This window comes from Delphinus delphis, chromosome 4 (genome assembly GCF_949987515.2).
Source record: "Delphinus delphis chromosome 4, mDelDel1.2, whole genome shotgun sequence".
NCBI lineage: Eukaryota > Metazoa > Chordata > Mammalia > Artiodactyla > Delphinidae > Delphinus > Delphinus delphis.
The window spans coordinates 87,175,872-87,202,735 of NC_082686.1; the positions used below are offsets into that span (position 1 = coordinate 87,175,872).

General features: G+C 41.5%; 1 protein-coding gene across 1 annotated transcript in view; it reads right to left on the reverse strand.

Annotated features, from left to right (window-relative positions):
* USP13 (ubiquitin specific peptidase 13) overlaps positions 1-26,864 on the reverse strand; it is a 121,022-nt gene that overhangs the window by 73,683 nt on the left and 20,475 nt on the right. Inside the window, exons 2-5 of the mRNA XM_060011089.1 lie at positions 23,571-23,696; positions 17,191-17,251; positions 6,952-7,073; positions 1,424-1,566 (exon numbers count right to left, since the gene is read on the reverse strand). Coding sequence (XP_059867072.1) covers positions 1,424-1,566; positions 6,952-7,073; positions 17,191-17,251; positions 23,571-23,696 — 452 coding nt within the window. The remainder of the gene's footprint in view (positions 1-1,423; positions 1,567-6,951; positions 7,074-17,190; positions 17,252-23,570; positions 23,697-26,864) is intronic.

Below are 26,864 nucleotides of genomic sequence, written 5' to 3' on the forward strand. Positions count from 1 at the left end.
TTAAAGATCCCATGTGTATAAACATCTGAAGTTCCAAAGCATTAGCCACAAGCAGTAAGACTGGTTTAAACAAAACTCTACTACACTGACAATCTAAATTAAGTAGAAAGGAAAACAACTTAACTGAAGGTCGAATGTCAGGTATGTGCCAGGAGCTTTACAGAAGTATTATCATTTAATTCTAATATACACTCTTCAGCATTATTACCATCCCCACTATCAAAGGGAGAAAAAGCCCCGAGGAACCATGCCTTCCCTAAGACCACACAGAACAGGAATGCAGTACAGTCAGGGTTCAACCAGAAGGGACACATTCCTAATCTACCTGCTCTTTCCCTCCAGCACCTGCCTCTGGAAACACACTGGCATCTGATTACAGGAGGTGCAAAAGGAGCCTAAAGAGCATTCCAGCCAAAATGCGACAACCAAAGACTATTGTCCGTCTTTGTAAGTTGGGTGCCCCAGAAGCAGACTCTGAGACAAAGATTTGAATGCAAACAGCTCATTTGGGAGGCGATCCCAGGAAGCACCCTAGGGGAGTGAGGGAAGAGAGACTGAAAGGGCAGGAAGCCAGTGCAGGGACTGTGAACAAGCAGATGACCCCATGGGCCACTGGGGCTCAGTCCAGCTGGGGAACTCCAGGAGACAGTTACCCCACCTAAGAGTAGGGATCTAGGGTGTTCATCCCTCCACTCCACAGTCACTGGCTGAAGGCTGTTCCAGGAGCACAGGAGGGAGCACGGCTCTGCAGCGTTTCTGACTGTCCGGTGCACTGGCCTACCTGGCTCCGGCAGGCAGAGAAAGCCCTCAAGCGAGGAGCTGCAGGTGCTCACAACCGGAGACCTTAGGGTGGGGATGGGCTCCAGGGCAGGGGCTGGCCATGGTCAGCGTCTACTACAAAGGTAGAGATAATTCTAGAGAGAAGTTTTGAGCTTGCTTTAATTAATTAATTTTTTAAATAATTAATTAATTTTGGCTGTGTTAGGTCTTCATTGCCGTGTGCAGGCTTCCTCTAGTTGCAGCAAGCAGGGGCTACTCTTCGTTGCGGTGTGCGGGCTTCTCATCGCGGTGGCTTCTCTTGTTGTGGAGCATGGGCTCTAGGCACATGGGCTTCAGTAGTTGTGGCTCAAGGGCTCTAGAGCACACGCTCAGTAGCTGTGGCGCACGAGCTTAGTTGCTCCGCGGCATGTGGGATCTTCCTGGACCAGGGCTCAAACCTGTGACCCCTGCGCTGGCAGGCGGATTCTTAACCACTGTGTCACCAGGGAAGTCCCAAGCTTATTTTTTTTTTCCAAGCTTATTTTTAATAAAAGGCATCTGATAAGAAAATATATAATTGCTAATTCAGTGAAGAGGTAGAAATATAAATATTCCTTTGGCCCGTTTTGGGGGGGAAAGTTCCATTTTGCTGTCTGACCCTCACCTTGGAGGAATCCTGACTCCGTTGTCTAACTGGGTGAGGTTATTTGCATATTTGGACACTGGTAATTCATTTTCCCACGTATCTGGGTCCTGCTTTCTGTATGGAGATTTTGAGCTGAGAACTGCATCACAAGCAATTGTTACCTGTAAGACAAATACAGATGTGATATATTAAAACAGCTTGAGAGAATAGCAACTTCTATAAAATGAATTTTAAAGTTTATTAATAAATACAGCTTAATTCAAGAAAACTCAAATAGCTCAGTTACCACGAGAGCAAGATGCTAGTTTCCTGACTCCAGCACATTCTCCCTGGGTCTAGCTAGGTTTTATCCTGGCCTGGAGTTTGCAATAGTAATAATGACACAAGATAGCAAAGAACCAAATCCAGTTTGTAAACCCAAGCATAAGAGTCAGATTTAACAATTGCTACCTCTTAGCAAGTGGAGTGAAAAGTATAAGGTGAACAATTTACAAGGGTGAAATTAGCAACAGGTATGCCTAGGATTTACCCAAGTGGTGTGTTTTACTCTTAACAAATATACACCCAGACAACCAATATCCTCCACTCATCACACAATGATACGTGGTCAAGGGCACCTGAATGAAATGCAAGCGGCATGGCTCCATTTCTTAATCTAGTGCAAATGTGACACTGGATGGGGACATGCCTGGATGTTTCTGTGTCAGATCAGCCCACATCATGAGCAAATCTGTGATGTCTGGCTTGGCACCAACTGACTACGGGAGAGGGCGGACTCTCTGCTTTCTCCCAAACCCCACTGATTCTGGATATATGCCTCTCGCCACATTCGCTACTTGCTTAATGCTATAAGCTATTTCTAACTCTCTTTAAAAACATATTCTGATGAGAATGTAAAATGGTGCAGCCACTTTGGAAAATAATTTGGCAGGTCCTCAAATGGTGAAACAGAGTTACCATATGACCCAGCAATCCCAATCCTAGGTATACACCCGAGATAAATAGAAATACGTACCCACGCAAAAACTTATACATAAATGTTCACAGAAGCATTATTTATAACAGCCAAAAGTAGAAATGACCCAAATGCCCATTAATGATAAATGGATAAAGTATTGTACTTTGATACAATGAAATGTTATTCAGCAATAAAAAGGAATGGAGTAGTGATACATGCTACAACATGGATGGATCTTGAAAATATATGCTAAGTAAAAAAAAAAAAGCCACCGGGGCTTCCCTGGTGGCGCAGTGGTTGAGAGTCCGCCTGCCGATGCAGCGGACACGGGTTCGTGCCCCGGTCCGGGAAGATCCCACATGCTGCAGAGCAGCTGGGCCCGTGAGCCATGGCTGCTGAGCCTGCACGTCCAGAGCCTGTGCTCCACAACGGGAGAGGCCACAACAGTGAGAGGCCCACGTACTGCAAAAAAAAAAAAAAAAAAAAAAGCCACCCACAAAGAACCATGTATTGTATGATTCCTTTTGTATGGAATGTCCAGAAAAGGCAAATCCACAGAGACACAAAGTACATTAGTGATTGCCAGAGACTAGAGGGAAATGAGATAGTTGTGACGGATGCCCAACTCTGAATATAATAAAAGCCATTGAACTGTCTGAAAAACAATTTTTAACAAAAATCTGTATTCTACATCACTAGCATCCTGTACAGTTAGCTGAACTTCATACAGAATATTTTCCTCTGGGTAGCACTGATAACGGATCCCAGAATGGATTAAGAGACATGTTCTGTGGTGACCTAAACGGGAAGGAAATCTAAAAAAGAGTGGATATATATACACGTATAACTGATTCACTTTGCTGTACAGCAGAAACTAACAGAACATTGTAAAGCAACTATACTCCAATAAAATAAAATAAGCTACAAGGAAAAAAGAAAAATAGAGACAATGGAGGAAGTTCCCTCAGCTGCCATCCCACTCCCACCCCCACCCAGGCCCTGAGCAATTCCTATCAGTCCTACATCCAAAATCTATTTGCAGTCTACCTCTTCTTGATTTCGGCCATACCCATCCTTGTTCAGCCATCGTCTCAGCTCACCTGAATGGCCACACAGCAGCCTCCTTACCATCTCCTTTCTCCCACTCTTGCTTCCTCTTCTCTGCCTGGTAGCCAGTGATCTGCTGTGAATATTAGATCCCATCCTCCTCCAGCTTAAAACTCTCCAAGGTTATACTAAACACTACCAATTGACTACACTGGGCTACACACAGTCAGGAAAAGGAAAAGGTCCCTGCCCTCAAAAAGCTTATACTCCATTACAGATCAGGCAATCAGGCATTCATAAATATATTTAAATCTCTTTTTTTTGGGGGGGAGGTGTTTATTTGATAGAAGTTTTTTACTTGATTTACAATGTTATATTAGTTTCAGGTATACAACATAGTAATCTGATATTTTTATAGCTTATACTCCATTTAGAGTTATTATAAAATATTGGTTATATTCTCTGTGCTGTATATTATATCCTTGTATTTTATTTATTTTATACCTAGTAGTTTGTACCTCTTAATTCCCCCTTCTCCTATCTTACCCTTCTCTAAACCTTTTTAAAAATATTCCCATTCATCTCCCACAAGAAACGTTATATAAGTAGCTTTTCCTTTCAATTATCAAAATTCATCTCCCATGCCCTTCCAGTAATGCCCCTAGAAAACAAGGCTGAGTTCACCATGAGCCCCTTCCTGATTTTATGGGTTTGGGCCATGCTGCCTTAGCACTTCTGGCTACACATCCTAATCTTTTCAGTCTGGTCTGTTACAACCTCTTTGTTGTTTCACTGACTACCTCGATCCCTTCCCTTTCCTCCTCTGAATCTTCTCCACCCTATTAGGTCTTTTTTAAGTGTTCTAGTTTGCAATGCACAGTGATAATAATAAGAATATAATATTCTCTCTTTTCTTTGAATATCCTTCTGGTGACACTCAACAAAATTTCCTTAATCATCTAGGACGTTATAAAACACTGACCTAGTGTTTTCAGAATACCGTCTAAAATCACTTAGAGGCCCTTATTATGGATCACAGATGAAGGTCAGGATCCATTATCCTATAATTATACTGTGAATTATCTCAAGTACAGGGGTGTTGTGGAATTGGCTCAAACTGGCTTACAGACTTGTTAAATTTTAAGAAATTCTGCAAGAGGGTTGTTAAACACAGCCATTATTAAAAATTAAATTCTATTAGCTCACAATTAAGTATATTTTTAAAAGGTAACAAATATTCAAAACTCTTCACTCCCTAGTTGTGTTACTCTATCTTAATAACTAATCTATATGCTCTTGAGGTCACTTACATCCACGTTACGCAAACGGTGATAACTCTGTGTGAGGATGTCCTACTACACATCTCTTCCCACCACTGCATTAGGTGACATGTTAGCCTGAAATGGGAGTATTTACACCATGGAAATCAGCAAACATTACAATGCAGGGCTTTGCCCCCAGGGAGCTAGTTGCTAACCAATTACAAGCACACCAAGGCTTGAGTTCCTGACTCTAAAATGAAGCATTAGATTTCAGGCTGTAAGATCCCTACTGAGTCCCAAACACTATGTCTCTGTGACCCCTGTAACACTAAGAGGTAGTTTAACTTTCTGGTAGAATCTACAGAGTACCTATTTGAAACTGATTTCTTTTTTTTGTGCTGAGAAACTCAAGAGATGACGAAGAGTCACCTGGTTGGGTGAGTTCAATAATTTTTGTTATTTAAAAGCTGAAAAAGAATTATCAAACACCAAAAATGTAGCAAAAGCATGAAAAGAAATTATAGTAACTAGCATCTTTTATATAGATAAATCTTACCAGTTACCATCAGATAAATCAGGCTTTTCCTTCTATCTCCCCACCTCAACTTCCAAACAGTTCTCTCTTTTTTTTAATTCTTAAAGTATTTCTTAATTCTAAAAGACTCTGTATTAAAAATTATAATATATATATATTGCTGGATATGGATTTCTGTGACACTTCACTTTTCTATAAAACTGTTCACACTTAGGATTATATTCTAAATATAAGAATAATGAAAAGTACTTAAAGGCTCTCATTAACTTTTCTCACGTAATGACTTTTTCTTCATAAGGGAGTGAGAGAAAAATCATTTCTCATGACATTCATTCACAATGTGCTTCTTCTTTTTTGACAGCAGACTCAAGAGTTATATTAAACAAGGGCAGTGAGAACTGTCCGTTGTATACAGATATAAGCTTTAGTATATAATATCAAGTAATGGCACGGGGTAAGACCATTTTGTCCATCATATATTTTGTCCTTGATCACAGCCACTTGAGTGACACAGGGAATTGGAGAAAGCAGAGGTAATTTAATTCTGTACACATTGCTAAAACGTATGCATTTGGTACTAAAAAAGATATGCTATATCAAATAATTAGAGGAAAGAGCTACGATAGCTTAATACACAAATTTTTCACTTCTATGGTCTTATGTTTAGGTATAAAGTAGAATCTGAGGCAAAAGAGGCTGAATGGTGGCAACCTGGTCCCTAATGACATGCGAATCCCAAGCACAAACGTCCCCTCTTGGCAGGGGCACATGAGCAGGGGACTATAGACAGAGTCACGCAGCATCTGAAAGAATCAGGGACCTAAAGAGCTGGCTTTGGTTCTAGCAAAGCTTGAGGAGGGGAAAAAATGAACTGGAATGTCTAACTCTGCTATCTGCAGCCAGGCTCTGTGAAGTCAGGATGCAACCGAGCAGAAAAGAGGAAAGGAAAGGAAACGGAACATAGGAAAGGATGGAGCGGCGGAGACAATACAGGAAATGAGGGAAGAGCAGGAAAATGGTCTGGGTCCCCACAGGATTCGAGAATCAAAGTAAAATGGAGACTGACTTCCTTACACCACCGCCACCAGCTTTAAGTTGTTCAGGAAGATAGAAGTTGCTCCACAAAAAAGAAGGGAAGGAAAGGGAAAAGAACTCACCACTAAAGCTAAATTCTAAAACCTAGAAAGCAGTCTTCATCCTCAAAGGAACACATTATCACAGAGCTCCTGGAGACCTGTGATTTGTAAATATTGGGTTATTTTCATAATCATGTTGCTGTTGTTTCTCGGTGGAATTCTTTTATGTTTCCCAAACAAAATTTTACATGGAAGGCCAACATGCAGAAGAGATAAAAATTTTAGGCGTCCCTGATCAGAAAGCAACCCCTCTCCAGCAGTCCCTGCACATCTCGGGGGCACAATTTGAAAATCTAAGCACCAGACTGTGATTCACAGGTGGAAAGAAGCCAGCCCACCTGGAGCAGGCCAGCCAGTGAGCAGTGAAGCCCAAACAGCACTGGAAGTAACAGGCAGCGGAGGGTATACGGCCCAGTGTCACTGAAAGGGAACCTGCAAGGCCCTCTTCACGGAGGAGAAGCGATCTGCTTCTGTTCCTACTCCTTCCTCCCCTCGTCTCTCATTCACCCCGCCCTCCCCACCGCCCAGCACACACACACTGCACACGCACACACACCTGACACAGAGAGTCACGCGCATCTAGCTAGCAGCCGTGCACACTCACTGACCAGGGCTGGTAACTCCTCAATATTTGGTAGTGCTATTTCATAGTGGTCTGGGAATATAACAAGTTTGGCTTCATCTTCATATTCAAAATCGTCGCTATTTAAATCGTCATCAGTATCTAGATCTGAGGAGAAAACAAAAACAAAGAACACGAAGTGAAGAAAGAATATTCCACACCAAGGCAGCACTCACTGGGAAAGCCAGATATCCACAGGGCTGACAAACCAAGGGCACGGCATTTACAATTCAGCCATCCATCTGCCCCAAGCCAGGAAGAGGAGGCCTTTCCATCCTTCCTAAGTTATACACACTTATCTTCAAGGGACAGATGTATAAAGAAGACTAAGTCATATCATAAAGCTTTACAGTTAAAATAGACATTTGTGCTAGATGTTCAATTCTTAGAGATGTTTAAAGGAATAGGCTGGTCATTATGATGTGTCGGGTACCTGACTCCTGATTTCACAAGAATGGGTTGGAATGTTTCTTACAACACAACAGAAGAAAGTACACGGGTTTGAGAATAGACAAACCTAGGTTCAACTCCGGGTCCAAAGTTTAATGTTTCTTTGGGCAAGTCACAGGCCTCATTTGTAGAATGGAGGTAACACTTATCTCACACAGTTTATATGAAGAATAAATAAGAAATTGTAAACAAGAGACCTGGCACATAACAGGTTGTTAATAAATGGTAACAATTATTTTAAAATAAAATCTCAATGTCCCTCGCTCTGTCTCTATCTCCCCCATCCTCTCCCTCCCTGCTAAGAGTTGTGGAAATACTGCCTAGTAAGCCAGAGGGGGAAACCCCATAATATAAGTGGTCCTGTTGTCCTCAGGCGGTGGAGAATTTTCAATAAGAAAGTCTGGCCTGTTATCTATCAAGTCATCACCTCTTTACTTGGCTCATCTCTGGGAAAGGTTAGGCAAAGGTTCAAGGAAATGTCCTGTCACAATATTTACATGGACATTTCAGCCTTGCATTCACATGGATACCAGAATCCCAGATCATGTTTGTATATTTAGACATTTGGAACTATGGTGACAAACAGCTCTCAAGCCATCTTCTACTCACACACACAAACAGGCACACGAATATGGGCTCTATAAACAGGAGAAAGTTATTTTACTAGATGAAGCGATGAAGCAGCCAGCTGAGAACCAAAGGATCTAGATTCTGTTACTACCTTGTTGTGTGCCTCAACATGGAATCTTTTTATGTACAGTTCCGCTCTTAAATTCTCAAAGGGAGAGCAGTTTTAAGTGGAAAATGAGATACAGCTAAAATGCAGCCTACACATTTTGATAAAGGACTCTAATAATAAGAATCAGAAATGCCAAAATAAACATTGTTAGATAGCCATAAGAGGTTATTTTGACAAAAAGCAATGTTAAAGAAGAGTCTAAGAGTTTAAGAAGTAACTAAAGGCATTTATTTAAAGAAAACGACTCAAAGACAGACATTCTATGTTATAAAAATCTGAATGCCCCAATACCCGTCATTTTAAAAAATTATAACCTAAGTGTTCAATGAGAATGATGTTGGGACTTCCCTGGTGGTCCAGTGTCTAAGACTCCACACTCCCAATGCAGGGGGCCCAGGTTTGATCCCTGGTCAGGGAACTAGATCCCACATGCCACAACCAAGAGCTTGAATGCCACAACTAAAAACCCTGCATGCCGCAACTAAGACCCGGCACAGCCAAATATTTAAAAAAAAAAAAAAAAAAAAGGAATGGTGTTGAACCCACTAGAATATTACTTAAATGATATTTTTTTAGACTATGTAGAAACATGGAAATGTTTATGCCATGTTAATGCTAAAAATACAAAATTCACCTTCACTGAAAAGACAACTTTGTAGTAATGTTCATAGACAAAAATTCGAAGGAAATCTGAACAAATGAAAATAATGAATGGGGAATTCCGTGGCGGTCCAATGGTTAGGTCGCCACACTTTCACTGCCAAGGGTGCGGGTTCAATCCCTAGTCAGGGAACTAAGATCCCACAAGCAGCAGAGCATGGCCCAAAAAAAAAAGAAAAGAAAAGAATGAATGGATGAACTTTATTCTTAAATTTTTCTTTATTATATTGTGTATAATGATTTTAAGTAACCACAGTATAAATCGTTTGGTTTTGTGTACACAGTCAGCTCATATAACACATTATCTAAATGTCTTTTTTCCAGAGAAAACATCTGCACTTAATGCTAATTCAAATCTTACCTGGCCAGGGCTTCCCTGGTGGCACAGTGGTTGAGAGTCTGCCTGCCAATGCAGGGGACACGGGTTCGTGCCCCGGTCCGGGAAGATCCCACATGCCGCGGAGCGGCTGGGCCCGTGAGCCATGGCCGCTGAGCCTGCGTGTCCGGAGCCTGTGCTCCGCAACGGGAGAGGCCACAACAGTGAGAGGCCCGCGTACCGCAAAAAAAAAAAAAAAAAAAAAAAAAAAAAAATCTTACCTGGCCAGAAACAATGATAAACTAAGGCCAAAAAAAAAAAAATCCCACCCTGACATTGACCAGCTACGGAAGCCTGGGCAAGTTCTTTCCAAGTTCATTTTCCTCATAAGTAGGCTATGGATAATATTATCTACCCCCTAAGATTGTTGAGAGGATTAAAGAAGATAAGGTTTTAAGGTCTAGTTAAGATCTGGTAGGTGTTAGGGGCTCCACAGAGAGCTGCCATCACCCCTACCATCACCCTCGCCATCACTGTCATCTCTTCTCTATGCTCCTGACAACTAACAAAAGCACAAGTGCCCTCCCTTCCCTTTGGTTGCCCAGCTCCAAAGCAATCCTGAGGTCAGTTTCAGGAGGACCAGGATATCATGGGGGATCTTCTATGTGATCTGAGTGTGGAGAAGATATGAACTTCAAATGCTTCTAGACTGTAAGCTCTAAGCGCAGGAAGTGGGTCTTATTCACCTTCTAAATCCCTAGACCCCGCACAATGCCCAACACACACCACACACTCAGTAAACATCTGGGAAAGGAGACTAGGAAGTTAAGAATACCAGCGTGTTTAAGGACAACAGCAAAGCAAGAGCACCCAAAGGGCTGTTACAGCTTTGGGTTTTTTTTAATTGGTAACTGATGTGTGTTTAAAAAAGCAAGACTTTACTGTCATGCAAGAAGGCAGAGCTTTCTTGGGCTTCCTTACACTTATAGTTCACTTTTATTTTTATTCTTAATTCACTGGGATGGAAGGGGACCATGATCTTTCCCAAAAACCTTAATCCAATTTAGGGAAAAGTCAGCAGAGGTAACCTACACTCTGAATCTAAGGGACAAAGCTAAGGTTTCTCCTGCATATATATGACCCCACAATCCTAAATGTAAATCTACAATTTCCAAATTTCTCTAATTAGAGTCTCACCACCCCAAAACATCTAGTCGCGGAAACGACAGAGTAACCGTAGCCTAGGGACCAGCAGAACGAGCACCCCCCAACCTCTCCCAGCAGCTACTTTCCACGGGAACTATTAACTGGCAATACCTGGACGGGACCTTCTACAAAGATAAAAAAAAATTTTTTTAAATACCTCTTCTTTAACTCTACTTACTGATCTGCTCAGATACTTGAGAGAAGTGGCTGGGACCACAGCCATTCCAAGAAGTAACTATGAAGCAGCACAGCGGAGGAAAGGATCCCTAAATCAAACTAGGGCAGTGAAGCCCGGCTCAGAGTGCTCTCAGCCTGACTGAATTGGTATTAATTCGTGTGCTGGAGGTGAGCAGTCTGCTGCACCAGTGCCGTGAAATCTGACCAACCACTCGCCCTCACGAGAAGGTACGGAGGCAGCTCCTTGAGCACAGACCCTGTTCTTAATGACCTACTTCAGATGGAAACAGCAAAATAGAGTTTACTTGAAACTTCTGGTCATTATAGGCGCAGATGAGTTTTTCTGAACAGGCCCATTCCTGGAACTTTCCACAGATGTTCTGTTTTCAACCTGTTCTTTATCAAGTATGAATACCAAGGCTAAAGACAAAAATGTGGAATGTAAGCTCTCTGAGGTTTCGCAGTAGCTCTCTGACATCCCAGTCTTCAGACATGGAAGAACTGAGTCATTTACTCCTGTCTGTGAAAGTTGGGGGGGCCGGTAGGGGAGTCAATAAAAATGTGAACATTTAACACTTTTTTTTGAATTTTATTTTATTTATTTTTTTATACAGCAGGTCGTTATTAGTCATCAATTTACATTTAACACTTTTATGATGTACCAAAGATACGGTATTTTTTTTTTTTTTTTTTTTTGTGGTACGCGGGCCTCTCACTGCTGTGGCCTCTCCCGTTGCGGAGCACAGGCTCCGGAAGCGCAGGCTCAGCGGCCATGGCTCACGGGTCCAGCCGCTCCGCGGCATGTGGGATCTTCCCGGACCGGGGCACGAACCCGTGTCCCCTGCATCGGCAGGCGGACTCTCAACCACTGTGCCACCAGGGAAGCCCAGATACGGTATTTTTAATTAAACATTTAACACTTTTATGATGTACCAAAGATACGGTACTTTTAATTAAATTTACTAGTCTTTACACAACTACACACATTTGTAGCTTTAATGTATAGAATATACGAGATTAGGCCAGAATCACATCACAAGTCCTGGGGTATTTCTTTGAAGATCCCGGACTCCCTTCCATTCCCCCTTCTCTCCTTCCATCTCATAAAACAGTAACTTTTCTATCAGCCTACTCCCAAAATTCACAATCTTTCATATCGCTGTAACTTATCTTTGTCGAAGACAGCCTAATAGTGTCCCTTTCTAGCTTAAAAACATTATTGCAGAGCTACCCACACTTTCCCAGTTCACAGCACCCTTTAGCATCCAGGCAATTCTTGCACAATACCAAGAATTGGTCCTAAACCAAAAGAAATGCCTGATAGTTCTTTTTATTTAGTAGTTCGGTCCAAACAACTTATTACGTATTTATGTTCTAATAAGTTAGGAACCATGTGAAAAGATAATACACATAAATTGAAAGGAAATGAATGTTTTATTTCACTCTTAAATAACTGTAATTCCTTACAAGGGACGTGTATAACTGTGAGGCACTGCATAACTACTCTTTGAATCAGACTAGACGCTGCCTCCCTTATTTCCCATTCCACATTTATTTCCATAGTACTAGCCTTTTACCACAGAAACCACTAAAAAAAATAGCTTCACAAAGAGATGAAGTCACTGAAAGGAGTATAGGATACCCTAGTAGCGAGACTACATCAAGCTAATCTCTCATGCAATGTTCAAGCATCACTGTGTTCCCTTGAAGAGTTAAAATATCCCGTGAGTTACCCGTGAGTTAGTTGAGGCAACCCGGAGTGCCTCAGGACACAGTTTTGGGAACCAAAGTGTTAATGGCTCCCCATGGCCTACAGGAAAAAAGTCTAAAAGCATGGTATATGTCTAGACTATTGCTGGAAGAACACGCAACACATATAAGGATGTACAAGCAGAAAATATTATTTGTCTCTGGGCAGAGTAACTAAGTGGCTGGGAGACAGGGAAGGGAGAGAAAAAAACTTACTTTTCATTATGGAAGCTCTTATAACTTTTCAATTTTAAGCTTTGTCCATGTGCTATGTATTCAAAGAATATTTTTAAAATCCTAAATCCTAAAAGAAGCATAAAATTTCTATGATTCAAAAATTACCAAGAATTGTCATTGTTGATTCTAAAAAACATTACCAGCAAAAGCTAGACCTGAGGGAAGGATCCCTTAACTGGGGTTTCACTTAGATGACTATCAAAGTAATCAGGAGGACGAGTGCCTTGAATGCCGGGGCAGAATGAGACTCAGGAGACTTGAGTAAGCAATTCAGCACCAGCTAATGGCCTCAGTTTCCCTTATAAAATCAATACTGAAGGTCATAACTAAATGATTCAATGGTTTCAATATCACTGTTGAACCAATGGAAAGGAATTAGTCACAAAGTCATTAGGTAAAAGGGGATAAAAAGCTTCTATCCAGGAAAAAGCATTAGTCATCTGCATGTGTTTTGTGAAGGGGATAAAGGGTCATCATAACTACATCTCAATAGCAATGAAAAGGTACTTTGTAGTCAAAGAAACAAAGAGGCTACAAGAGAGTTCTCCTCCTCTTCATGAAGAGATAACTCAATGTCCCTTTTAGGGAAGGAAACTGTGGCAGAGGCTACTAGCTGCCTCCCAGCATTCATTCTCCCTTTCCTCCTTAGTAACACACTTTATTCAGTTAAGAGACTTTACTTTCCAGCCTCCTGTGCAGCACACGGCATAGTCACGTGACCAAGTTATGACCAGAGAAGCGTAAACTGAAGTGTTGCATGGGATTCTATGAGAAGGCTGACAAAAAGAAATTGAATCCCCTGGGAGATTAGATTTTTTTTTTGGTCCTTTCCCCTTTGTCTTCCCTGCCTTCCAGAATAGGGATGTGATGGCTGGAGTCCCAGTAGCCATTTTTGGACCATGAAGTGACCATAAGGTTAGAAATTGCAGGACAGGATAGAAGGTGAAGTAGAAATATGGGAAGAACTTAGATCCTGATGAACATGAGGCCATCACATCAGCCTGGATTTGTTGCTTCCCAACATCCTCTATATGAAATGAGAGAAATAAACATCTACCTTATTAAAATTCACCAATATTTTACATTTCCAATTACATAAATCAGGGTAGTTCTAATACAGCCCTTCACTGAAATTAATTTACAGGCCACACCACCTTGAAAACAGAGCTGTGATCAGTGTGGCAAGAGAAAAGTGCCTGCTACTGGGAGCTACAAGGGGGTATAAATCAGAGCTTGCAAAACTTAATCCTTACTAATATAAGTTAGTGATGCATCTGAGTATAAAACAATAGAGAGAACTGGGGCCTAGGACAAGCCCCAGAGTGCCAATGGCATTCAAATTTAAACTTTTTAAAAAGTGGTACAGTCCAAATAGAACATTTTTGCTGGGCTGTGAGTTTTAGGCAGATCCTGCAGCTTTCTAAGACATGAAATGTTGAGAGAACACAGACAGCAGCCTATAGAAAAAGTCCAACTGAAATGAAAGGGTGGGCTAGTTCTCCCAGGAAGCAATGGAGGGGTCCACACAGTATGAAGCACAAAACCTCAGTGCTTACCTTTGGATTAATTTTTAAAACAATTACTTGACAATATCTGCTACCACCAGTATGATCACTAGAGAAATCAAACTGCAGGGTCTTTTGAGTAAAACACACAAAGGTTAGGGACTTCCCTGGTGGTGCAGTGGTTAAGAATCCACCTGCCAATGCAGGGGACATGGGTTTGACTCCCTGGTCTGGGAAGATCCCACATGCCGTGGAGCAACTACTGAGCCTGCTCTCTAGAGCCCGCAAGCCACAACTACTGAGCCCGCGTGCCACAACTACTGAAGCCTGTGCGCCTAGAGCCCATGCTCCGCAACAAGAGAAGCCTCCACATTGAGAAGCCCACGCACCGCAACAAAGAGTAGCCCCCACTCTCCGCAAATAGAGAAAGCCCGAGGGCAGCAACAGAGACCTAATGCAGCCAAAAAATTAATTAATTAAAAAAGAAAAGAAAAGCAGCTAATTTATTTTTTAAAAAAAGACACAAAGGTTAAAGGATAAGAGGTCAGCTAACTTCTTTATTCAACCAAAGAAAATAATGAAAAATAACAATGTAGGTCAAAATATTCAATTATTTCCACATTCAAGAATGCCATGCTAATTTAAGAGTGAATGTCATTTAATTCAGAAGAAATCAATTATCTCTAGTTGTGGAAGGGAGCCAAAGGCTTATAACCAAAACATCAGAATGCACTCAATCATTTCAGCTTTCTGGCTCATTCTAAGCTGCTCTGAGTCTAGTTGGTTAATCTGGGTTGTGGTCCAAAGTCATGACAAGCAGTGGGAAAGACTGGCCTGTGTGGAAAAACCAACTGCAGATAAGCCTCACAAAGAAAACCATGGGCTGAAAATCAGAAGCAAAGACAGCAAGGGTGGGCCCAGTGCCGGGTAACAGAGAAACCAAGTGGGAAGGAAACTCAGCTCCAAGACTGTTTCCAATGGCTTTGATTGTCAAATAATTAATGTGTCTTTTTATTACAGAAAAAGAATTTAAATACAGATAAGCAAAAAAAGAAAACTAAAATCACCTCAATTTTACCACCAGGAAAGAGTTACTATTAATAATTTGGCGTACATTTTGTCAGACTCTACTAGACTCTCAGTTATATATGTATGTGAGTATATGTGTGTACACACATACACATATATACACATACATGTACGTACATACAGATATACACACATATAGATACACATACATACACACATATGTATATATGTGTATAAGTTTTCTTTATCAAATGAAATTACAATATGCAAACAATTTTGAAATTCCTTCCAAACAATAATCCTAGGCATTTAGCGATATAAACTTGCTTGGTCAAAAATTATCAAACCACTTTTTCTCCTGGGAAAACCATATCAGAAGTTTAATATGAAATATGATCACTTTGCTGTACAGTAGAAACTAACACAATATTGTAGAGCAACTATATGGCGATAAAAATTAATTAAATAAAAAAAGAAATACGATCATGAGTACATGATATAGAAGTCCGTATGTATTTGCACGAGCAAAACTGGCTCTTCTGAATGAGGGAAACAGAAAAGCACTATTAAGCAAACACCACAGTGATCACTGTTACAGGCAAGATCCACTAATGGATGATAAAATTAGTAGGCAAAACTTCAAGGAAAAACAAGTATTAGTACAGTCTCCAAGTATCACTCCCAAAATATTTATTAATTATACTGTAATCTCATAGTGGAGAAACCCAGCAGACACTACCTGACCAAGCAATCAAGGTTAACATCTCCAGTGTGAAGACAGCTCAGCTTCATGTGCCCCCTGATATCAGGCCCTGAGAAGGGCCCAATACCTGTGTGGTATTCTTGCCAAAAATACACTTCCTCAGGCTTATCATGAAGTAACATGATAAACCCAAACTGAGGTACAGTCCGCAAAACAACTGGCCAGCACTGTTCAAAAGTGTCACAATTATTGAAGACAAAAAAAGTCTGAGGAGCTATCACAGATTAGACAGGATTAAGGAAACATGACAACCAAATACAACATGGGATCCTGGAAGAACCAAAAAATAGTGAAATAGTATTTCATTAGTAGAAAAAAATAGTGAAATACAAATAAAGTCTGTAGTTTGGCTAATATTAAAAAAAGAAATTAAAAAACTACAAATAGAACTACCATATGACCCAGCAATCCCACTACTGGGCATATAACCTGAGAAAACCAAAATTCAAAAACAGTCATGTACCAAAATGTTCATTGCAGCTCTATTTACAATAGCCCAGAGATGGAAACAACCTAAGTGCCCATCATCGGATGAATGGATAAAGAAGATGTGGCACATATATACAATGGAATATTACTCAGCCATAAAAAGAAACGAAATTGAGCTATTTGTAATGAGGTGGATAGACCTAGAGTCTGTCATACAGAGTGAAGTAAGTCAGAAAGAAAAAGACAAATACCGTATGCTAACACATATATATGGAATTTAAGAAAAAAAATGTCATGAAGAACCTAGGGGTAAAGCAGGAATGGGGACGCAGACCTCCTAGAGAATGGACTTGAGGTTATGGGGAGGGGGAAAGGTGAGCTGTAACGGGGCGGGGGAGAGTCATGGGCATGTACACACTAACAAACGTAGTAAGGTAGATAGCTAGTGGGAAGCAGCCGCATGGCACGGGGATATTGGCTCGGTGCTTTGTGACAGCCTGGAGGGGTGGGATGGGGAGGGTGGGAGGGAGGGGGACGCAGGAGGGAGGACATATGGGAACATACCTTTGTGTATGACTGATTCACTTTGTTATGGAGCGGAAACTAACACACCATTGTAAAGCAATTATACCCCAATAAAGATGTTAAAAAAAAAAAAAAAGAAAAGAAAAACTATCTCTTCTTTAAAGGCAGTGAAAAAGGAGGCCAGAAACAGAATCACAATTTCTCTCCAGTCACTATCAGCATAATTGCTTCAAATCACTAACCCAACAAGAGTGCCGTAAACATTCTTCACCACCAGGTAAACATAAAGGGGAGACAGATCATCTCGAGTTAAATTGGTTCCTCTCATCCTTAAATTGTAGAGCAATAAACAACCTATTATTCCAAATCAAACATGCACATGCAGACACATACACACACACAGAAAATCCAGGCACACTACTGATAACTATTTACATTACCTAAAAAAATCTTGGAATTCCTCCTTTTGGGTAAAGCTCCACCAGATGCCCCTCTTACCTTCTGAAAAGAAAACAAGAGATTGTTAAAATTCAGCCTATGGAACAGATGATTGGGGGTGGGGGTAAAATCTCAGAGGTTCCTTGTTTTTATAAAGGGCCAAGAGGAAATATTTCACTTGGACTAGAGATTCCAGGATAAACAGGAACTTGACCCAGGTCCATGAAGGTAAGTGAAGGGCAATGCTACTGTTCTACCCGATTATGTTTTCACCAAATTATCAAGAAAGCACCTCTGGAAAGGGAAGTGAAACCAGGGTCAAGGTGAAGTGGACACTTCAACTTCAAATCAGCACAGGCTCCCAAGAGGCTGGAGCCCATGCCCTGACTGGAGCTACTCTGGAGAAACGGTAGCTCCAGGAGGGAGGCTCTTGTTCCCCTGCTACCCACTGGGTCCCCTGTGCTTGGTCCTAGGTGTGCACAACTACTACTGTTGAAAGAGTTCATAAATATTAATAAAGAGTCACTGATATTCTGGTCATAATAAGCCTCAATCTAACTGCCCTACACATTTTTGGAGCCCCAGCTGATGGCTGTTTGCCATCCTAAGCTCCATGTATCCTCTACCTCTGGTGGAAGTCCCCAGCAGCAATGAAATAAACGTCTACCAAGTGGTTATGCAAAAGAAGTCATTCATTACCCTTCTGATACTTGCACAAGAAATTTTACTCTCAAACAGGACTATTAAAATGTTTGTTTCAATGGCCAAAACTCTTATTTCCACACTGCGTGTTCTTCCTGTTATTAGAAAAGAGCACGTTTCTAACACACCGCAGTGTGGGTCAAACCCCAGCATCTTTTCAAGCAGCCGCATGTTATCGCAGCACCAAGGCCTTGCTGCTTCTTTAGTTTGCCCTCCTATCAGTCTTAAGTCTCCTTTCCCACATTTTATTATTTCACATTGAAAGTGGACTCATCTTTGTGATTCTCACAATAAGTTTTTACAGCTTCTACTATAAGTTTATAGTTCACATCTCAGGAATACAAAATTATTGAACCCTTTAGCTCCAAATCATGTGTCTCCAAATACTAATGCCACATTCGTGTCACCGCTCTTAGAATCCGTCTCCTCCAAGATCTCAAAGCCTCTGCTCCTCTCCCCTCCACTTACCTGCCTCAAAAAAGGATGAGATAAAACCTGCACCAAAGGCATATTTAACCATCCACATTTACCAATCCTGGAGGTCACTTGCAATCTCTCTATGGAAGTTTACGGCATCCTTTCACTTGTTCCAACCTCAATGTCCCCTCCACTCCTGCATGACAGTGAGGGGAGAAAGGAGAAGAGGAGCTGCAGGGAGACCTGCTGGACCATGAGGCTCTCCCCAGACGAGACAGTCACACCTCAGACTCGGATTAGATCCACTTCCTTTCAGGAAAAAAAACCCCACAACTACCAGGTCTTCCTTCAAAAGACCATCATCTCTGTCCCTGCATCAGTCACCACTAGAAATCGACAGGGTTTGAGAAACTGGAACTCCTCAGACAGCAGACGTGACTGTCAGGCTCTGTGCTGGAGCTCAGGCTGCAAAGTGAGTGAAGACACGCTCCAACCCCTGAGGGGCTCACCAGCAATAGGAGGGGAACATGATGCAAACAAAGAGCACAGAACGGATTCTGGTGAGTGTTCAGAGAGGTGAGGATCACATCATAAGGAAGAAATGATAGTTCTTCTGGGGATGGAGGGTATGGGCAGGGTTGGTGAGGTAAGAAGAGCAGCAGTCCTGGCATATAGCAGCTGCTCTGTTAATACGTGTTGGTTGGTTGGACGGATGGATGGATGGATGGATAATGGATGGGTGGGTGGATGATGGATAGATATATGGATATGCTGGCCACAGGGAATACAACAGGTAAAAAAGGAATGAGGGGGGCTTCCCTGGTGGCACAGTGGTTGAGAGTCCGTCTGCTGATGCGGGGGGTGCGGGTTTGTGCCCTGGTCTGGGAAGATCCCACATGCCGCGGAGCGGCTGGGCCCGTGAGCCATGGCCGCTGGGCCTGCGCATCCGGAGCCTGTGCTCCACAACGGGAGAGGCCACAACAGTGAGAGGCCTGCGTACCGCAAAAAAAAAAAAAAAAAAAAAAGGAATGGGGGGTAGAAGTAGGGCATCCCCCAAAAAAGAAAACAGCACGTACAAAGGCCTGAAATCATGATGTGTTCCAGAAAGGAGAAGTGGTTTGCTATGTCTAGAGCACAGAGCTGGTGGAATAAGAGGGAGGGTTAGAAAGGTTCCAGGGGTCAGATCATGGAAGGCCTTGTAATCACATGCAAAAGGGTTTGGACTTCATCCTGCAACAGAGAGAAAGACATACGAGATTTAAGCTTCAGCGTGCCACAGACGCATAGGTATATGCATTTGAAAAGATGGCTCTGGGTGCAGCATGCAGACTGGGTGGGACTGAAGGTGGCAAGTATGAAGGAAGGAACATTAGTCAGGAAGCTACAGCACTAGCCCTTTTAAGGCATAATGAGCACTCAGACAAGAACAGGAGGGATGAAGAGCTCAGGATGGACTTCCAAGCTGTTTGGGAGGCCCAGATAACAGGAGTTGGTTACCAACCTGTCATGGAATGAAAGCAGAATCCAAAGGAGGTCTAAGTCTCTAGAATTCAAGCCATCTTGAATTCTAGAGGGTGTTGTGAAGATGGTGAAAACAGAAAAGCTTTAAAGCTTTCATTGAAGGATGGGGTGACTGAAAGAGGACTCAAATTAGAGTTCTGTGTTGTGCTCTTTTTTAAGGTGGGAGAAGAAATCCAGAAGAGGGAGATGTTGGAGGTGTAAGAGGGAGTGGAGTTAACGAAGGTTCCGAGGCAGGAGGAAAGGGACCACAAGGACAGAAAGAACACAGCTTCTCTCTGAGATGTGCGGAAACGTGTGAGGTGTGCTGAGATGGGAGGAAACAAAAGTGGAACCACTGTGGATGAGTTCCCAGGAGGCAAGGCAGGAGCTCAGGGAGTTCCTGTCCAGGGGTCCCTGTTTCCTCTGGAAAGTACAAGTCCGATCGTTTTCTGAGAATGACAGGTAAAGTCTTGCCAAAAGCATCCAAAGTTTGGAGTGGGAGGGGGAACAGGCTAGATTTGCTGGGCAGTGAGAGGGCCCAGCCGCAGGGAGAAGGCCAGGAATTTGACATGGTCCCAAACCCCATGGCAGTGTGTGCGGGATCCCTAGTGGTGCATCCATGGAAACAGAGGATGATACTGATGATGGACTGGCTGGGGTTCTGAAGGACAGTAAGGAGGCAAGACAAGGTGAGGGTACTGGTGATAGGAGAATGTTTAAAGTCATGGATCCTGAGAAGCGGGTGAAACAGATCAAAATAGAAATAAATGAGTGAAAGAGCTAAAATGAGAGAGGGTTGTGGTCAGAGAGTGAAATATTTAACTTAAAGTTTCAGAGGCAGGGCTTCCCTGGTGGCGCAGTGGTTGAGAGTCCGCCTGCCGATGCAGGGGACACGGGTTCGTGCCCTGGTCCGGGAGGATCCCACATGCCATGGAGCGGCTGGGCCCGTGAGCCATGGCCGCTGAGCCTGCGCGTCCGGAGCCTGTGCTCCGCAACGGGAGAGGCCACAGCAGTGAGAGGCCCGCGTACCGCAAAAAAAAAGATTTCAGAGGCAGAGCTAACTGCATTCTGTAATTCTGCCACTAGCTTTGCGACCCTGAGCAAGTTATTTCAAGTCTCTGGGCCTCAGCTTCATTTTTTTTCCCTCAGTTTCCTAAAACTTCATCACTTTACACTAAGACAGATGATACAAAGCAAACTTTATCAGAATTGCTATGTCCCACCTAACAGGAGTAGTGAATGTAAATCATACAGTATTAGGCCAACGTTAGCTTACTGTAAAGCTAATCATTCAGTTTATAACCTATCTGACCTGCTGGTCTTTCTTCCTCCTACTCTCCCCACTGTCCAATTTGGGGATCTCTCCTTGTCCAGAACTTAAACAGAGAACATATTAGGTAGGCTGGGGTGAGAGATCAGATGAACTTCAAATCAGCATTGACTATACAGAAGATCCAAGATAGTCTACAAACTATTAGGACTAAAGTGAAAATTGAACAGTATTGCTAAATATAAAATCAATATTTGAAAATTAATATCTCCAAACAACATGAGTAACTAATTAAAATACATGAAAAGATAAAAAAGCAGCAACAGTAGTTACAAAAATTATAGGGTACCTTAAAAAAATCTAACAAAAATAAAAGCTCCTTTACTGAAAATTACAAAACATTTTTGAAGGACATAAAAGAGACCTGAATCAATAGAGAGGTATGCCATGTTGAACAGTCATTCAGTTAATATTTATGAAGCACCTACTATGTGCTGGGCCCTACTGAGTGCTGAGGACACAGAGGTGAACAAGACAGACCAGACTCCCTGCCCTCACGGAGCTTAGACAATGATATAGACTATAGCTCAGTCTACAAATTCAATGTGATCGCTATCAAAATCTCAACAGGATTTTTTTAACTAGATGAACTGATTCCAAAATCCATACAGAAAAATAAACTTCCAAATCCAGGAAATTTCTAGGGAAAAAATGAACATGGAAAAAGTGCTTGCACTCCTAGATATCAACACTTGAGGCACCAACACAGAGACAGACAAATAAGAGCAACAGAACACAACTGAGAACCCCCAAGCAGACCCAACTGTGAACGGCAAGTTAAAATATTTGTTTTAAGTGTCACTATAAATCATCGGAAAAGGTTGCACCCCTCCAGTAATAGTGGGACAACTGGTCATCAATCCGGGGGGGAGAAGAAGCAGATTCCCACACTTGACACAATTATAAAAATAGATTATAGATGAATTAAAGACCTAAAATGTTAAAACATTAAAACATTCACAGTCTCTCTCTTTCTCTCCCTCCCTCCCTCCCTCCCTTCCTCTCTCTCTCTCTCTCTCTCACACACACACACACACACACACACACACACTTCTTTAAAAAAAAGTATTAGAAGAAATATCTCTATGATCTTGAGTTGGGAAACAATTTCCTAGACAAGCTACAAAAAGCACAACTCATAAAAGGTTAATAAATCTAAATAGATGAAAATTCAAAACTTGTGTTCTACAATGTAATTCATAAATGAAGTAAAAAGACAAGCCACAGACCATAAGAAAATTTTGTATATAACACAAATTTTTGGTATCCAGAATGTAAAAAGAACTAACCAAACTTTTAAGAAAAAGATAAACCCATGGAGAGATAGGCCAAAAATATAATAGGCAAGTCAGAGAAGAGAAAAGGAGACTGGCTAATAAACGGATGAAAAGACCTTCAACCCTCACAGGAGGAAATGCCAAATATTTAGATGCCACTTTACAACCATTCGATTGGCAAAAATCAGAAGTCTGACCAAGCACTGGTGAGGGTGTGGGGAAACACTCATAATCATGGCAGACTGGAGTGTACATTGGTGCAACCACTCCAGGGAGGGATTTAGCAATAACCAGTAAAAAGGAAAGGAAGCACACTCGTGAGCCAACACCGCCACTTCTAGATTCATTTCTGAAAGAAATCTTGCACACGTTCCCCCAAGAGAAATGTATAAAAATGTTCATTGGTACATAGTTTGTGGAAGAAAAAAAAAAAGGAAACAATCTAAATGTTTTCATCAATGGGAGAACAGAATAATAAATGACCAGGTACTCATAAGACGGAACACCAAACAACTATTGAAATGAATTAAGTACATCCGGATGCATCGAAACATGGATAGATTCTGTTGAAGGGGAGAGCTCCAGGCAGAATTACAGGTAGCAGTACGATAATATTTACCTGTATCTTTAAAACACAAAAAGTCATACTATATATTGCTCATGAATACCCACAACTAAATAAAATATAATGACAGGCATGGGAATGAGAAACAGCACATTCACAACAGAGGTTACTTCTGCGGATGGAGAGGACCAAAAGGGACTTGAACTTTTAGGAAAGCTCTCTCACTAAAAAAAAAAAAAAAAAATCTGAAGCAAAAATATCCAAGTTTTTTTTTTTTATTTCTGATTTTTTTATCCATGAGTGTTTCTGGCATTATTTTCTGTACTTTTTGACTTGATTTTTTTTTCCATCAGCAACCCATGTCTTTTTTAACAACTCCGATCAGAGGCTTAGAGGAAGAGAAACATAGAACTGGTTAAGTTAAGGTTTGGGAAGTCTATGAATTTCTGCCAACAGTGCTAGTTTTGTTTCCTATCATCCAAGAGAATGAGAAGTTATGTGGGCATAGTAAAATCTCCATGTGATGAACCCCACTAAGACAACGTTACGGGGAAGATGTCAAGGCCAGTTCTCCCAAAGTGTGCACCTCACCTCACGCACGTGTCTCTTCAGGTACATGTAGACACTCTGTCCAGTTTTTCGAAAATGTCTTTCCACATGCTCCCTTCCAAAGGCCAAAAATGTATTCATGCATACATAGAGTCCACCTTCAGAATTCTAGAAGAAAGAGACAGGTTACATTAGTCAAGTAGTCTAGACACAGAAAAAGGGAAGGGGAAGGAAGGCAAATGATGACAAACAATGAACACAAAGTCTGGCCATCGTAGTCATCTCCAGTGACCTCCGAGGGCTCACGGTCACCCAGAGGCAGCTCCCGCCACAACCCTGGGTTCCCGGTGCTCCCAGACAGCTGAGCACGGTCTCACAGGCAAGCAGATACTCAGAGGCCTTGGGAAATAAACATGCCTGCCTGACTCTCCAAACTGGGGTAAGGGACAATCACGGATAGAAGAACGTTGGCAACTGATCCAATGACCGTCACTTCATAAAATAATGTTATTTTTTTACTTTTATTGAGGTATAGTTGAGTTACAGTGTTGTGTTAATTTCTGCTGTACAGCAAAGTGATTCAGGGCTTCCCTGGTGGCGCAGTGGTTAAGAATCCGCCTGCCAATGCAAGGGACATGGGTTCAAGTCCTGGTCCGGGAAGATCCCACGTGCTGCAGAGCAACTAAGCCCGTGCGCCATGACTACGGAGCCTGCCCTCTAGAGCCTGCAAGCCGCAGCTACTAAAGCCTGCGTGCCACAAATACTGAAGGCTGTGAGCCACAACTACTGAAGCCCGCATGCCTATAGCCCATGCTCCGCAACAAGAGAAGCCACCGCAATGAGAAGCCCGTGCACTACGAAGAGTAGCCCCCACTCCGCAACTAAAGAAAGCCTGCGTGCAGCAACGAAGACCCAATGCAGCCAAAAATAAATAAATTTATTTTTTTAAGAAGTGATTCAGTTATACATATATATATTCTTTTTCATATGCTTCTCCATTATGGTTTATCATGATATTGATTATAGTTCCTTGTGCTATACAGTACACCTTGTTGTCTATCCATCCTATATATAATAGTTTGTATCTGCTAATCCCAAATTCCCAATCCTTCCCTCCCCCAACCCCTCCCCCTTGGCAACCACAAGTCTGTTCTCTATGCAACGACCATCAGTTTAATGGTTCATCATCGTTCTTCCTCATTGGTCACTGCAAGTCTCCAGAACATACAGTCTTTCTATCCTTTTAGCAGGACAGGATGCTTCAAAGATATTGTTCCCTTCCTTTGGTGATGCATATTTGACGGTACCCATTAATAAATAACAATTCAAGAAATAAATAATAACATAATAAGTAAATAATAAAAGATGGAGTCCTCAAATTATTACATGCCTGATATGTGCCAGGTGCTTTGCACATATTATTTCTAATCCCAACAATACTGCAAGCTGCTAGTATTACTTCTATTTTATAGTTTAAAAAAAACTGATAAGTCACTTGCCCAAGTTCACACAGCTTAGAAGTGTCAGAATTAAATTTGAATCTATTTCTCTTTTATCCCTCTCTGCCATACTTCAAATATTATTTAGTTATAGACATACTGCTACAATGAACAGGCAAGGATATTGTTCACATTTAAAATACTTGATTTTCAGGACTTCCCTGGAGGTCCAGTGGTTAAGACTTCGCGTTTACACCGCAGGGGGCCCGGGTTCCATCCCCAGTCTCCCTGGTCGGGGAACTAAGATCCCACAAGCCCCAAGACATGGCTTAAATAAATAAATAAGATACTTTTCTATCCCAATTTCCTCTCTCCTTTTCTCTCACTTTGCTTAATGTGCTTCTCCATAAACTTAGCCTATACAATTAGCCATCCTTTCCTCAATGGAAATGGATTTTTATTATGATCCTATTAGTCTCACCCCTCCAAATAATTCTTTAAAAAACAAAAATTTTAAATACCTGTTAGAATTTGCCAACAAACACCTACCAAAATTCCTTACAATGAATTTTAGTAAAGCACAGATTACAGTATCAAAAACAGACACTGATGGTCATTACAAATATATGAAAAATAATTTTTAAAGTTCCAATAACTCAAGATTGTTTATTTTTTTTAATTTCAAATAAAATTTTCCAACATCGTATCTATGATTTATAAGCCAGACATAAAGAAGGCTTGTCACAACAAGAACATTATAACAGGGGCTTCCCTGGTGGCACAGTGGTTAAGAATCCTCCTGCCAATGCAGGGGACAAGGGTTTGAGCCCTGGTCCGGGAAGATCCCACATGCCACAGAGCAACTAAGCCCGTGAGCCACGACTACTGAAGTCCACACACCTAGAGCCCGTGCTCTGCAACAAGAGGAGCCACCGCAATGAGAAGCCCACGCACCGCAATAAAGAGTAGCTCCCGATCGCCACAACTAGAGAAAACCCGCGCACAGCAACGAAGACCAAACGCAACCAAAAAAAATGACATCACTAGAATAAAATTAGAGAAGTTCTTCAACTAGGGGCAACACATTACATTCACCTGATCAACAGATTAGATAAATATTTTCAAAAGATTTTTTAAATAAACATATTCTTTTGCATAGTCATAATCCTTAAGAAAAAAATATTGCATCATTATAATGGTCAGCTATTCATTAAGCCCATTAAATTGATCATCCCATAGTGTGATTTAAATAAAAAAGAACAACACTTCCATTCTCTTCCAACAAAATGTAATTCGATCAAAAAGAACTCAAACCAGAAGATATAATGGGGGAAATATGAGATTTGTAAGCAGAGGTCCTAAACTGCCACTACTTAGCTCTGTTGCCTAAACAGTTTGTCAGATAGTCTCTGGGCTTCAGTATTTTCCTCAATAAACATGGCTTTAGCAATAATTCCCAAGGTTTCGTGAAGTTCAAAGGTGATGAAACACCCTCCATGCTATAAATTATTACATAAACATCGATAATTATTTATTACGAGCTAAAAGGCCTGTGTGCTACGTGTATCTCCTATTACCACAAGTATTTTATAATTGGGGGGAGAAGCAGAAGGAAGAAAAAAGTGAGCCTGACAGCCACACAGGCTGGCGATAACAAATATTAATCTGTCAGAAAATGTAGTAGGCAACTAGTGGGAGAAGCAAGAAATTAGCAAGCAGCAGAAGAAAAACATTCAAGCATAGCATTTTTCTGAAGAAAAATATAGAATAGCTATGTGATGCGAGAGTATATAGTCACTAAAATAATCATACAATCTTTGCTAACTTCATTGCCAAGAATTTTTTACTTATTAGGGAATTTGATAAAAATTTAATATGCCAAACATTCAATCTCAAA